This window comes from Bos indicus, chromosome 6 (genome assembly GCF_029378745.1).
Source record: "Bos indicus isolate NIAB-ARS_2022 breed Sahiwal x Tharparkar chromosome 6, NIAB-ARS_B.indTharparkar_mat_pri_1.0, whole genome shotgun sequence".
NCBI lineage: Eukaryota > Metazoa > Chordata > Mammalia > Artiodactyla > Bovidae > Bos > Bos indicus.
This window is the reverse complement of record NC_091765.1, coordinates 31,145,313-31,158,845: the sequence shown is the minus strand read 5'-3', so window position 1 is coordinate 31,158,845 and position 13,533 is coordinate 31,145,313. Positions and strand designations below refer to the sequence as shown.

Genomic DNA, 13,533 nt, shown 5'->3' with positions numbered 1-13,533 from the left:
TGCTAGATCTTTCTGCATGTAAAGCAAAGATTCATTTTTTTCTATTACACATACAGCACAGTGACTACAGTTAATAATCCTGTATTGCATATTTGAAAGTTGCTAAGAGGAGATCTTAAAGCAAATATTTTTCATTAACAAAAAGAATTTACTATTTATAAGTTAATGCATAAATCTAGGGCATTTCATGGGATATCAAGGATAAGTACAATGGAAATCCCAATTGTTCAGTCATTGATCCTGAATCTTATGGACCCAGATAATTAATTACAAAATTAATTTTTGTAATTATGGGTTTACATTACACAATTCAAATTGTGGGTTTACGTTACATAATTCAAAACACTGATTTAAAAACAGTGCTAATTTGTTTACAACGACCAATGTATTTGGCAGAAGAATGACTTATAGAAATTCTTCAAGGTAAATGCCAACCAGGGGATCAAATTACGATTCAAAAACTGTCTGTTTATTTTAATGTTGGAGCAAAGAGAGGAAATATTCTTAATACTTCTATCAAGATATGTGAATTGTCATATTCCACTCTAGGAATAATCCCACCAACAGTGCAGAGGCAGTTAATACGCTTTTAAATTCAACATACCTCGATTTTCCCTCTTCGCTACTTAACATCTGCAGGCCTCAGTTTCCTTGTTTTATAAAAACAGGCTTCTTGAAAGGGTTGCGATTATACGTAATGCCTTTAGAACAACGGTGTTATACTGTTTACAGATTATATAAATGTATAGATTATAATATGTCAGATATTATATTAAATATCCTTATTAGGCTATTTATTGTCATTGTGTTATTTATTATTGTTCTACTTAACAACTTTCTGGCTAACCTGGAGAGACAGGCCACAAGCGCGCTTCCAAGGGAAAGAGGCGGATACAGGTTACCATGACAACGGCGCGCGCCTAGACATTTTTCCCCTCGCACGTCGCTGGGGAAGAGAAAAGCCTAGGTTGCGTGTTGCGTCATCACTGCGCGCTCATTGGGCTTCTCCGTGCTGTTTTAGAAGGTCCCGGCCCGGCTACCGTCGCTGCACGCCAAGAATTATTTTTGCTTTTCATTCTTTGTTAAGCGCACCGAAGTTGCAAGACTGTAAGTACTAGGGGGAGAGTGATAGAGAGCAAGCGATCGTTGAAAGAGATGCCTCAGCAGTCTGCACTTCTGAATCTTCCCTGTGTTTTCTTGATCCTATCAGCTTCCTCTCAGCTGGGCTCGCGCCGCGTCAACTTCCGGGCGGGTGCCCGCCACTACGGCCTCCGCCGCTCCCCTGCTTTGGCCCCTTTGTGTCCCTGCAGTGTCGAGGCACGGGCCCTGGCACGTCCTTTCTCGAGGCAGGGAGCATCTTAGTACAGGGAGTCTCTCTCACTGTGGGCGGGCGCGCGGCCCGCAGGGGAGTTAGCGTGGGGAACGTGCCCGCGCGTGCTGGGGTAAGAGGAGGTTGCGCGAGGGTCAGCGTGTGGTTCTAGGAAGGAAGGGCGGGGGTGGGGGAGAGAGGGAGTGAAAAAAAGCAATGGAAAATTTTAAAAGGATACCCCTGTCCACCTGATTGTTATGGCCTAACAATGAAGCGCAGCCATAATAGTCATGCTGAGCCACTGGCATGTTTGCGGGCACTTAATTGCCTTGGGAATGAACTGCTGTGGCTTTGTATTTTATGTTGTTTTCATGGCCTCTTTTTCTCTTTTTATTTTCTCCCTGCAGATAGTTCACCTATAGCGCCAAACCCCACGAAGTGGTAGTTTATATCAATATGAATCTTTTCAACCTGGACCGTTTTCGCTTTGAGAAAAGAAATAAGATTGAGGAAGCGCCCGAAGCAACCCCTCAACCCTCCCAGCCTGGCCCTTCTTCACCAATTTCTCTTAGTGCTGAAGAGGAGAATGCTGAAGGGGAAGTTAGCAGGGCAGGCACCCCTGATTCAGATGTAACTGAAAAAACAGGTGAGTTACAATGTTAGAAATTGATACAGCATCAAGAGAGTTTCGTGTTTTTGTTTTTGTTTTTTAAGAAGAAAAGCAGAAGAGATTCTGATTTCTGTTCTTGATGTCATACATACTGATGCATTGTCCTTCACCATGCCCTTTTACATGCAGCTTCGGGGCTGCCATAGGCGCCATGTACCTCCAACTGATTATCCGTCCATAGTTGTTTCACTTCTGCATAAGTTCTTAAATATGGCCCAGTGATGGCAGCTAAAATCAGAATTTAGGTCAGAATGGCAGCTATGGGAAAAAGAACTAGGTGATTCAGTCCTATGATAGATTTTGAGGCTGTTACTGCCACACATTTAAATTCATTCCAGTATTTCCCCCAAAAAAATTGATAACCTGCTGTGAGCTAAGACTTTATTCAAGGTTGCCTGAAGAAAACGTCTATGAACAAATGAAGAGCAGGTCACATTCAGATTTTGCCAACCACTGACTTCCAAAGTGCATATGAATAATTTTTTTTCCTTTGAGTTTTTTTTTTTTTTTAATATGGACTGTTTTTTTTTTTATCTATATTGAATTTGTTACAGTATTGCTTCTGTGTTTCCATTTTTTTGACCTCAAGAGATCTGGGATCTTAGCTCCCTGACCAAGGATCTGAACCCACACCTCTGCATTGGCATTTGAAATCTAAACCATTGGACAACAGGGGAAGTCCCAATAATTGGTGTTCTTCATGGTGGTTCTTCATTTTTTTAACCTCTTCAGCAAATTGTTACGAACAGTAGGGTTTGAGAAAGCCAAAAATTAGCATCCCCATCTTAATCTGTGTTCTTCTGACAGTTAACTATTAGTATATATTTGAACTGCTGCTATGTTTTAGTCATAATGGTGAGTGGTTCATATTCTCTTATTAAAACAGGCCTACAAGATATTACCCACATTTTGAAGAAATGAGACCTGGTGGGTAAAGTTGGGAAGTTGGTGGAACCGGAGCTCAAATCCAAGCAATCTAATTCTTGAACTTAAACTTTTAATCATTTATGTCACTCAGTTTCTAATGAAGGATGAAAGGAATATTAGAAGTTATATTTTAATGTTTATTTCAGTAATACCCTTTTTAGTGTAAAGCTCAGTATTTCATAAGCACCTTTTAAATTACAGAATTAGTAATATTTGTCTTTACCCTTGATATCCCCATTTTGTTTGCTGTTCTACTTAAATATAACATTGAAAACAGTCCCTACAAGTTATCATTAGAATAACAATTTAAATACTTAGGTGTAATTGGAACTTGATGGAACAATTTGGTAGGTGTGACTAACTGGTAATTAGGAATCAAATTTTGAAAGGCTTTGTTTATTCGAAGAATTTTGAACTTAACCTAAATTCAGAGCACTGAAAGATTTAAGCACGAGTGACATCCCTGTGTGCATTCTTTCAGCAGATAATTTGGTTTGCATAACATGCTGTCATTAATGTCTAAACATCCAGGTACTTTAATATTTTAACTAAATATTTTAATCTGTTTATTCTGTGGTTAGGGAAGGAAAGGCCAGGGTGTAGGCATGGGATGTTGAGTCCTTGGGAGCCTCTGCTTCTTAATTTTTGTTAAATGGGACATCGGAGAAGTAACTCAGATTTTCTGAGATCCACAGTTTTTTCATCTCTAAAATAAAAACACTTTGTAAAGTGGAATTTAATGAAATGTTTCAGTTATTTATCAGTAATGTAAAATTTTTAGTTTCTTTTTCTAATCAGAAGGTGTTTTTTCTGCTTTCCTTTTTTTCTCTAAGGAGACTTCGCTTCTTTTCTCTTTATTTGGACTTTCCATATGTAAATTCTTTTTAAAACTGAGATTGCTTTAGAAATTGTGGGGTAAGTCTTAATGACACTTGGGAATTACAAAAATCAAGTTTGTTCCAGGAGTGGTAAGGATTCATCCTCCTTGGAAGAGAGAGCTTTGCTTACTGAAAAGATTATTTTAATTGATCCTGTAGATTTTTGAGAATCTTGAAAAGTAAGGCAAAGTTTAGACTTAATATTATAGGTACTCCAGAGGTACTTATTTAGTCGCTAAGTCATGTCTGAATATTTGCAGCCCCAGGGACTGTAGCCCACGAGGCTCCTCTGTGAGATTTCCCAGGCAAGAGTGCTGGAGTGGGTTGTCATTTCCTTCTCTAAGGGATCTTCCTGACCCAAGGATCGAACCCGAGTCTCCTGCATTGGTTTGCAGATTCTCTACCACTGAGCCACCAGGGAAGCCCTTGGGTAAAATAATGAAAGAAACTTGTTTTGTAAAAAAAAAAAATCAACCTGGCAGTCATGAAACCTATGTATTGCTAGAGTGTAGTGTTTAAAGGGAGAGAAATCATTTGGGAAGCTCTTTTAATCCAAACAGCAGTGGCAGTACAAACAGAAGAACAAGGCTTAAGAGTTTCAGAGTAAGAAAGTACAAGATTTTACATCTGGGTCCTTGTGTAGGAATGAGATAAAATGGATGTTAAGGATCTTAGTTTAAGTAATTGAGGGGAATAAAGGTAGTTCTATACATTAGAATAGGTATGAAGTACCCACTGTAAGACCTTGGGTATGCCTTTAAAAATTCAAATGAGAATCAAAGGTCCTGCCCTGAGTTTGAAAGTGAGAATCGCTCATGTCCAACTCTCTGACCCCTTGGACTATAGAGTCCCTAGAATTCTCCAGGCCAAAATACTGGAGTAGTTAGCCTTTCCCTTCTCCAGGGGATCTTCCCAACCCAGGGATTGAACCCAGGTCTCCCACGTTGCAGGCAGATTCTTTACCAGCTGAGCCACAAGGGGAGCCTGCCAGTTAAGCAGTAGACCAAAAGCAGGTTAACTTAGCATGGCGGGAGAGGGGTGCTGAAATAAACATCAGGCCTTGGGCCCCTGGCTTCCCAGGTGGTGGTAGTAGTAAAGAACCCTGCCTGCCAGTGCAGGAGACATAAGAGACCCTGGTTCGATCCCTGAGTTGGGAAGATCTCCTGGAGAAGGGAATGGCAACCCACTCCAGTATTCTTGCCTGGAGAATCCCATGGACAGAGGAGTCTGGTGGGCTACAGTCCATGGGGTTCTAAAGAACCAGACACAATCGAGCGTGCGTACACACGGTTCCGAGGAGAGGTCAACACACTAAAATTGGATTTAAGATCAGACTGAATATGGACATTGGGAAATCAGTGGACGTATCATCAGTGGGATATGAATATTGACCTTTCTTTATCATCAACCGGTAATTTACTCTTATTATGTAGAATTAGGCTACATTTGTTTATTTACATCAGTTTTAGGGTCTGAGTCCACTTACAGGATGGAAATTGTATGTGGTTAAAATTACCTGTTATCACTCTTTCTCAGATAATCCAATTATTTTACCTAAGAGTTAAGATTTTATTTTATACCACTCTCCTTCAGTTACAGTGCCACAGGGACACTGTTCCTTGAATATGCCAAACCCCATTCAATCTTTTCTTCTTCCTATATGCTTTTCCATCTGCCTCCAAGACGCTTTCTCTTGTTATCTGCATGTGACTCTGCTGTTGTATTAGGACTTAGTGAAATGTTACCTTTTTTTAAGAAGGTCTTTTCTTGATTACTCTCTAAAGTAGCAACCCTCACCCCCTTTACTGTATTTTTCTGTATAGTATCCATCACTAACTTTGCATTATGTATTTATGTTCCACTTATTAGAATGTAAGATCTGTGAGAGCAAAGACCTGGTTTACCTATCTGTCCATCCCCATTGCTTAGAACAATGATTGGTGTATAGTAGGCATTCAAAGTATGTGTTGAAAAAAGGAGTATTGAATGATGAATAGGTGATAATAGTACTTCGTACATATTTTTAAATGTCCCTCTTCCTCTTTATGATCGTGAAACAGTGCCATAGCCATCAGTCATCTTTAGCCTGGGATACTTGAAACTACCTTTGATAGAGGGCAGGCTCCCTTAATCCAGCCTTTGGCTATGAGGGCATACACTTAACCTGTGGGTCGCCTCCCCCCACCTCGGTTTATTTTACTCTCATTAGTGCCTGGAGTTATCAGTCATTACTACTTACATTTTCTTTTTTATTTTACTTTTCTGGGAGCATAGCAGGTTTGGAGAGAATAAAGCAGTGACAAATGAGTGTGAGAGGAGAGAATCTACTGTTTTATGCATAAAGAATAAAACATTGAGCTAAGCATGATCCTCAAGGAGCACCAAGAGGAAAGAACACATAAATATATATGGTTAAAATAGCACAATGTGGTAACTTCTAATAAAGGAAGATATTAAGCAGTGTAGGACCGCAGTCTAATTCACAGTGATTAGATTATTCCTTCTTTCTGCAGAGAATCAGGAAAAATCATAGAGAAATGACTGAGTGAACACTAAACAATGACTCATTGCTTATTCAGTGAACAAGGGATAAAAGCATGTTGCCTTGGAATGTGGTATGTGAATGGAATAGGTGAAGTTATCTATGGAAGAGGAGGTATAGGGCAGTATGCATGAAGCAGAAAAGATTTAGAAACAGAGACTGGTGGGTTTTGAGAGGCCTATTTATATGCTCTCCCAGGGAGAATGGACTTTATTTGGTATACATTATATAGAACATTTCAGTATGGGAGAAATAGCAATGAAACTGTTGGAATAATTGAAGCCTAAATACAGGGAAATGACAGAGGAGGCAGTTTAGAGATGTTTTATATGATATGTATATGATGATATTTGATGATCAGTTAAATGTGGAGGATTTAAAGGTAATGCAGATGTTCCTTGCTTGGACAGCTGAGTTAGTAGCACTATCAACTGAATTAGGCAGCAGGATTAAGAGATAGATACCAAAACATGTTGAATTTGCGTTTATGTTTTAGTAGCAAGGTCTAGTAGAGGGTTGAACATTGGAGTTTAGGGCTCAGAGAATGGTTGGAATATGAGAAATCAACTTTGAAGTCATCCTTGAGGTAGTTACCCACCCCCGCCCCCAGCCAAAAAAATGTCCTAAACAAAATAGATAGTAAGAAGCATCAGTATTTAAAAATGGATAAAGGAAGGGAAACCAATGAAAGATATAAAGGATGACAGAATAGTAAGCAAATGGTAATACCCTGAAAGCAAAAGAAAGGGGAGTTTCCACATTGGTGTTGTATAGTGAACAGTATCAAATGTTGCAGAGAAATCAGTTTGAATGAGATCTGATCAGAGACCTCTTTTCTTTGAAATTAAAGTTCCTGTTGGCCCATAGCAGTTTCAATAGAAAACTAAGCAGATGAAGACTCCTATTCCAACAAGGGAAAGAGAACAGCTTGATGAGGAAATAATGTCAAGAAAAGATGTCTGAGGAACATTGAAAATTGAGCATATTTTTTAGCTGAGGGAAAGAAGCTAGTGGAGGGGGAAAGGATGAAAGACGGGGGATGGTATCTGATGAGAGGCGTCAGGGAGGTAGGAGTGCAACTGTAGCTGGACTGTTTAACTTTGAGAAAAACATGAAGACACATTTTACCCAGGGGAATGGGAGTAAAAGAGAAAAATAGATGATTCATAGGTGGTTCTGAGGTTGGAATGGAGGAAAGCTTTAGTGTATGCTTGATGAATTTCTTAATGAAATGGTCAGTCTTCTATAGTGGCTGCCATTTTGGTGTGGTCATCATGTTGAAAGTAACTGTTGTTAATAAGTAGGAGGAAAAAATTTTTTAATTGTGAAAAGATTTCCAAGGAACAATGCTCTGCCACTTACGGATTCTACAATCTTATCACTTTTGGACTTCACTTCCTTTGTCTATTTGTTCTCTGAAATCAAAATGAATGAGATCATTTGAATGATGAAGCTGCACGTATCATTTTAACCTCACGATTCTTTAACTGTTGAGTGATACTTTAACTACTGAGTCCTCTTAAGTGTGTGTGGCCAAAATGTGAATCCTCATTTTATCTTTGGATAGAAATTCTGGTTTCCTAATGTCTGCTAGTATTAGTTGAAGAGTCGTATTTGTTAAAAAGATTAGTGCTCAATTGTTCTAATAGAAAGTACTGTGAGTCTAAATGTCTTAAATTCATTTTAAATGTACATTTTTTGTCTATGTTTTCCTTTTCTACCTTTTTAGTTTTTGTGCTGCTTTCTTCAAAATAAAGTGTTATATAAAAAATGATTATAACAATTGTGTAATGGAGAGACTCTAATGTAATCTTTTCATTTAGTGTTGGTATTTTCATTTTTTCATTTTTTTCCCTACCTATATGTATTCTAGGTTGTTGGTTTTTTGTGTTTTTTTTTTTAGATAAAATAGTATTATGTATATTGTAATGCAGCTCACTATTGACTAAAAAGTAGATTTGGGGGGGGTTCCCCCAAATGCCATGCTGCATGTGCTTAGTTGCCCAGTTGGGTATTAAACACATGCCTACTGCGGTGGAAGTGCAGTCTCTTAACCACTGGACTGCCAGGGAAGTCCCCTCAAAGTAGATTTTTTTTATGTTTTCCCTGTTCATATAAAATATGTTATACTTGAATTGTTTTTAGTGACTACAGTATGTCTTATACATTGATGTATTATAATTCATATAGTTCCGTGTTAATAGACATTGGTTGTTTTGGTTAATTTCCTCTTTTTGTTTTAAAGAATGCTGTAGTGACCATTCTTTTATATTGATGTTTTTGCCTGTGTACAATCTGTGGAAAAATTCTGGGAAATGAAATTGTCATGTTAGAAGGAATATGAATTAATATTTTAGTAATTGCCAAATAACCCATCATAATAGTTTTACCAGTTTGCACTAGACTACAGGCTGGTTTCAGATGTCTGCTTTTTCATACCAGGCCAGAATATTGCAAACCTTTCTAATCTTTAAAAGGCTAATGAACGATTAAATTGCCTTTTTTTTTTTTATTCCAGTCTTTTAATTCTGTTTGTTGTTTACAACAGAGAAGTTTTCCATTTTTAAATGGTCAGTTTGTTAATCTTTTTCTTTAAGGCTTATGGTTTTAGGTCCCGATCAGAACTGATAAAAGAAAGCCATTCCCTACCACCACATTATAAATATATCCATCCGTATTTTCTTCTTTCACATCTGTTGGATCTTAGTTCCCTATTCAGGGATTGAATCAGGCCCTCACCAGTGAAAACCCAGAGTTCTAACCACTGGACCACTGGGGAATTCCCTGAGCAGTCATATTTTGAAAGCAGTCGTTTTTTTGAGCAGTAGGTGTAACAACAGTGGGTTTAAAATACTTAGTATTTTAAACAACTGTTTTAAACAACTTTTCTGTCATCCAGGCTTTGTTCCATTTATTTATAGAGCATAGGCAGAGTAGATTTAGCATAATTCTTAAGAGCCTTAAGATTTTCGGGCATGATAAATTAGCAGTGGTTTCAACTAAAGTCACCAGCTACATTAGCCCCTAACAGGAGACTCAGCCTATCCTTTTAAGCCAGACATTGACTTCTCCTCTCTAGCTCTGGAGGTCCTAGATGGAACCTTCTTCCATTAGAAGGTTGTTTGGTTGACACTGAAACTTTTCTTGTTTAATGTAGCCACTTTCCTTAATTATCTTAGCTAAATCTTCTGGATATCTTGCTGCAGTTTCTACATCAGTACTTCTTGCTTCATCATGCACTTGTATGTTATGGAGACAACTACTTTCCTTCAGCCTTATGAACTAACTTCTTCAAGCTTCAAACTTTTTTCCTTGCAACTTTCTCACCTCTCTCAGCCTTCATAGAAAGAAAGAGATAGGGTCTTGCTCTGAATTAGGCTTTGGCTTAAGGGAGTGCTGAGGCTGGTTTAACCTTTTATCCAGACCACTGAAAGTTTCTCCATATCAGCAGTAAAGCTGTTTGGCTTCTTGTTTGTAGATTGACTAGAGTAGAATTTCTAATTTTCTTCCAGAACTTTGCCTTTGCATTCATGTCTTGGCTAACTGCTGCAAGAGGCCTAACTTTCAGCCTGTCTTTGCTTTTGACCTGCCTTCTCACTAACTTTAAACATTTCCATCTTTTTATTTAGAGAGAGGAATGTGCAACTCTTCCTTTCTCTTGAATACTTAGAGGCCATTGGAGGGTTAGTATCTGACCTAATTTATTGTTGTGTCTTAAGGAATAGGGAAGCTGGAAGAGGGGGAAAGTGATGAAGGAAGTGGCAGGTGGGTGGAGCAGTCAAAACACATAAAACGTTTTATCAGTTAAGTTTGCCATTTTATATGTGTGCTTTTGGGGCACCTAAAACAATTACAACAGTAATATCAAGGATCACTGATGACCGGTCGCCGTAACAAACATCACCATACAATATTTGAAATGTTACAAGAATTATTACCAAAATACGGCAGAGAGACATGAAGTGAGCAAATGCTGTTGGAAAAAATGTCAGTAACCTTGCTCAACATATGGTGCCATCAACCTTCAATTTGTAAAAAAAAAAAAAAAGCACTGTATCTGTGAAATGCAAGAAAAGAGGTATTCCTGTACTGTAGATTTTAATATGTTTTTGCTTTTTCTTCTTCTTGGACCTGAGAGTTTAAAGGAGTGGTTTCTTTTGTTTTTCTTGTTTATTTGTTGTTTTAATATCCAAGTAACTGAAATTTTGCTTCAACATTATTATTAACATTTACTTCCAATTTTACTTTTTGTGACCAGAGAATGTAGTCTGTAATATTTCATCTTTGATGAATTTACTGAGATATTCTTTTTGGCCTACTAAAGAATTTCTGTAAAAGCTCTGAGTACTTGAAAATGCATAATCTAATTACACATTTACTTATATGTCAAAAATAATGAGTTATTATTTATATCATTTTTTTCAAACTGGATTACAAACATGTCATAAAGTCAGTTTCTTGGATCCTGGCTGAATGCATATAACTTATTTTTCATAGATACAACAAATAGAAAATTATCAAAGTATAACAGTAAAGCCTATGAGACCTTTGTTATATAACTAGTGATCTGTGTGTTTAGGGTCATAATCTATAATGTGTCTCTTACAGTAGGTACCAATCAAAATAGTTTAAAAAATATCTTTTTATATCTTAATTATTTTGGTGCTGCCTTTTCTATTAAGAGTTTAGACTAGACAGTTAAAGCCTCATTTTTGTCTCTGTTGACTTTTTGTTCTATGTATCCTGCCATGTTTATGCATTTCATTATTAAAATTCATTTGTACATGTCAGTTATGTTTTTAATGTAGATATAAATTCTTATTAAAAAGTACTTTTCAGGTTTAACACTTTGACCTTGTCCATTATAAATCACATGACTCTTTCCTTTACATTTTTTCTGTTTATCTTTACCTTTTCTTTTGGCTTAAGCCTGAAATGTTTCTTCTTTCTCATTTTAAGCTAGTGTATGAGAAACTAATCTTCAATCTTTTAGTGTATTCCTTGTCTTTTTTGAGAGCTTTCATCAGAGATAGTTTGATTTATCTAAGATGCTGAAGATCCCTGTCTACTATGTCGTTCAAATTAGGACTGTCCAGATTATATTTTCTTAATTTTTTTAATTTTTATTTTTGGCTGCACTGGGTCTTCCATCGCCGTGCAGGCTTTTTTGTGGTGAGCAGGGCCTTCTTTCTAGTTGTGGTGCACAGGCTTTTCATTGTGGTGGCTGCTCTTGTTGCAGAGCACAGGCTCTAGAGCATACAGGCTTGCAGGCTCCAGAGCACAGGCTCAGTAGTTGGGGCACACAGGCTTAGTTGCTCCTTGGCATGTGGGATCGAACCCAGGTCTCCTCCACTGGCAGGCAGATTCTATACCACTGAGCCACCAGGGAAGCCTAAGACTGTCCAGAATTTATGATCTGTTTTTTTGGTAATAAACCTTTTAAAGGGGCAATTGTATGATGTGCTTCACTAGGAATGGCCTTGAAAGGAACGGCCTTGAAAGTCAGTTGCCATATTAGAGAATTGAATCATGTAGAACAGCACACAATTAGAATGTCAAAATGGCAAAAAGGCACACTTACATAAGACTACGGGACAGAATCAAAGGTTTAAGTGTTTTCATTCTACTTTGGCATCACCTTTATTTGTGGATTAACAAATTGATGTAGACTTTTCTGTGTGAATTCATAATCTCCTAGCAGTGATTTTTTTCTTTTGAATAGTTTTTGATCTGGGATCCCTTGGAAAGGTAGAATCAGTGGCAGGTGTTTAAATCCTTCTTTTGTGTGATGGTAGACTTAGGTATGAAAATGAATAAATGTATACTGGAATAATTTAGGATATAAGTTTGTCTTCTGTTTGCACACCACTAATGGAGAATTGAATGGTTCGCCTTGGAAACGAACAGAGATCATTCTGTCATTTTTGAGATTGCATCCAAGTACTGCCTTTCGGACTCTTTTGTTGATCATGATGGGTACTCCATTTCTTCTAAGGGATTCCTGCACGCAGTAGTAGATATAATCGTCATCTGAGTTAAATTCACCCATTCCAGTCCATTTTAGTTTGCTGATTCCTAGAATGTTGACATTCACTCTTGCCATCTCTTGTTTGACCACTTCCAATTTGCCTTGATTCATGGACCTGACATTCCAGGTTCCTATGCAATATTGCTCTTTATAGCATCGGACCTTGCTTCTATCACCAGTCACATCCACAATTGGGTATTGTTTTTGCTTTGGCTCCATCCCTTCATTCTTTCTGGAGTTATTTCTCCACTGATCTCTAGTAGCACGTTGGGCACCTAGTGACCTGGGGAGTTCCTCTTTCAGTATCCTATCATTTTGCCTTTTCATACTGTTCATGGGGTTCTCAAGGCAAGAATACTGAAGTGGTTTGCCATTCCCTTCTCCAGTGGACCACATTCTGTCAGACCTTTCCACCATGACCCACCTGTCTTGGGTGGCCTCACAAGCATGGCTTAGTTTCATTGAGTTAGACAAGGCTGTGGTCCTGGTGTGATTAGATTGACTAGCTTCTTTGAGTATGGTTTCAGTGTGTCTGCCCTCTGATGCCGTCTTGCAACACCTATCGTCTTACTTGGGTTTCTCTTACCTTGGACGTGGGGTATCTCTTCACAGCTGCTCCTGCAAAGCACAGCCGCTGTTCCTTACCTTGGACGAGGGTTATCTCCTCATTGCCACCCCTCCTGACCTTGAACGTGGAATAGCTCCTCTAGGCCCTCCTGCGCCCCTGCAGCCACCGCTCCTTGGACATGGGGTTGCTCCTCCCGGCTGCCACCCCTGGCCTCGGGCGTGGGGTTGCTGCATTCAGTATCACAGTAATCCAAGTCTATGCCCCAATGAGTAACGCTGAAGAAGCTGAAGTTGAACGGTTCTATGAAGACCTACAAGACCTTTTAAAACTAACACCCGAAAAAGATGTCCTTTTCATTAAAGGAGACTGGAATGCAAAAGTAGGAAGTCAAGAAACACCTGAAGTGACAGGCAAATTTGGCCTTGGAATACGGAATGAAGCAGGGCAAAGACTAATAGAGTTTTTGCCAAGAAAATGCACTGGTCATAGCAAACACCCTCTTCCAACAACACAAGAGAAGACTCTACACATGGACATCACCAGATGGTCAACACCAAAATCAGACTGATTATATTCTTTGCAGCCAAAGATGGAGAAGCTCTATACAGTCA

The 13,533-nt window shown here is 38.5% G+C and overlaps 1 protein-coding gene across 4 annotated transcripts in view; it reads left to right on the top strand.

Moving 5' to 3' along the window:
- Positions 1-968: 968 nt before the first annotated feature.
- SMARCAD1 (SNF2 related chromatin remodeling ATPase with DExD box 1) overlaps positions 969-13,533 on the top strand; it is a 91,208-nt gene continuing 78,643 nt past the window's right edge. For 2 of the 4 annotated variants that reach the window (XM_019962450.2, XM_019962449.2), the window contains exons 1-2: positions 969-1,107; positions 1,717-1,955. In XM_019962450.2, coding sequence (XP_019818009.1) covers positions 1,766-1,955 — 190 coding nt within the window. In that variant the 5' untranslated portion in view covers positions 969-1,107; positions 1,717-1,765. Of the gene's footprint in view, positions 1,108-1,235; positions 1,443-1,716; positions 1,956-3,674; positions 5,196-13,533 lie in introns of those variants that run through there. The other 2 variants (XM_070790871.1, XM_070790872.1) reach the window with 2 other exon arrangements.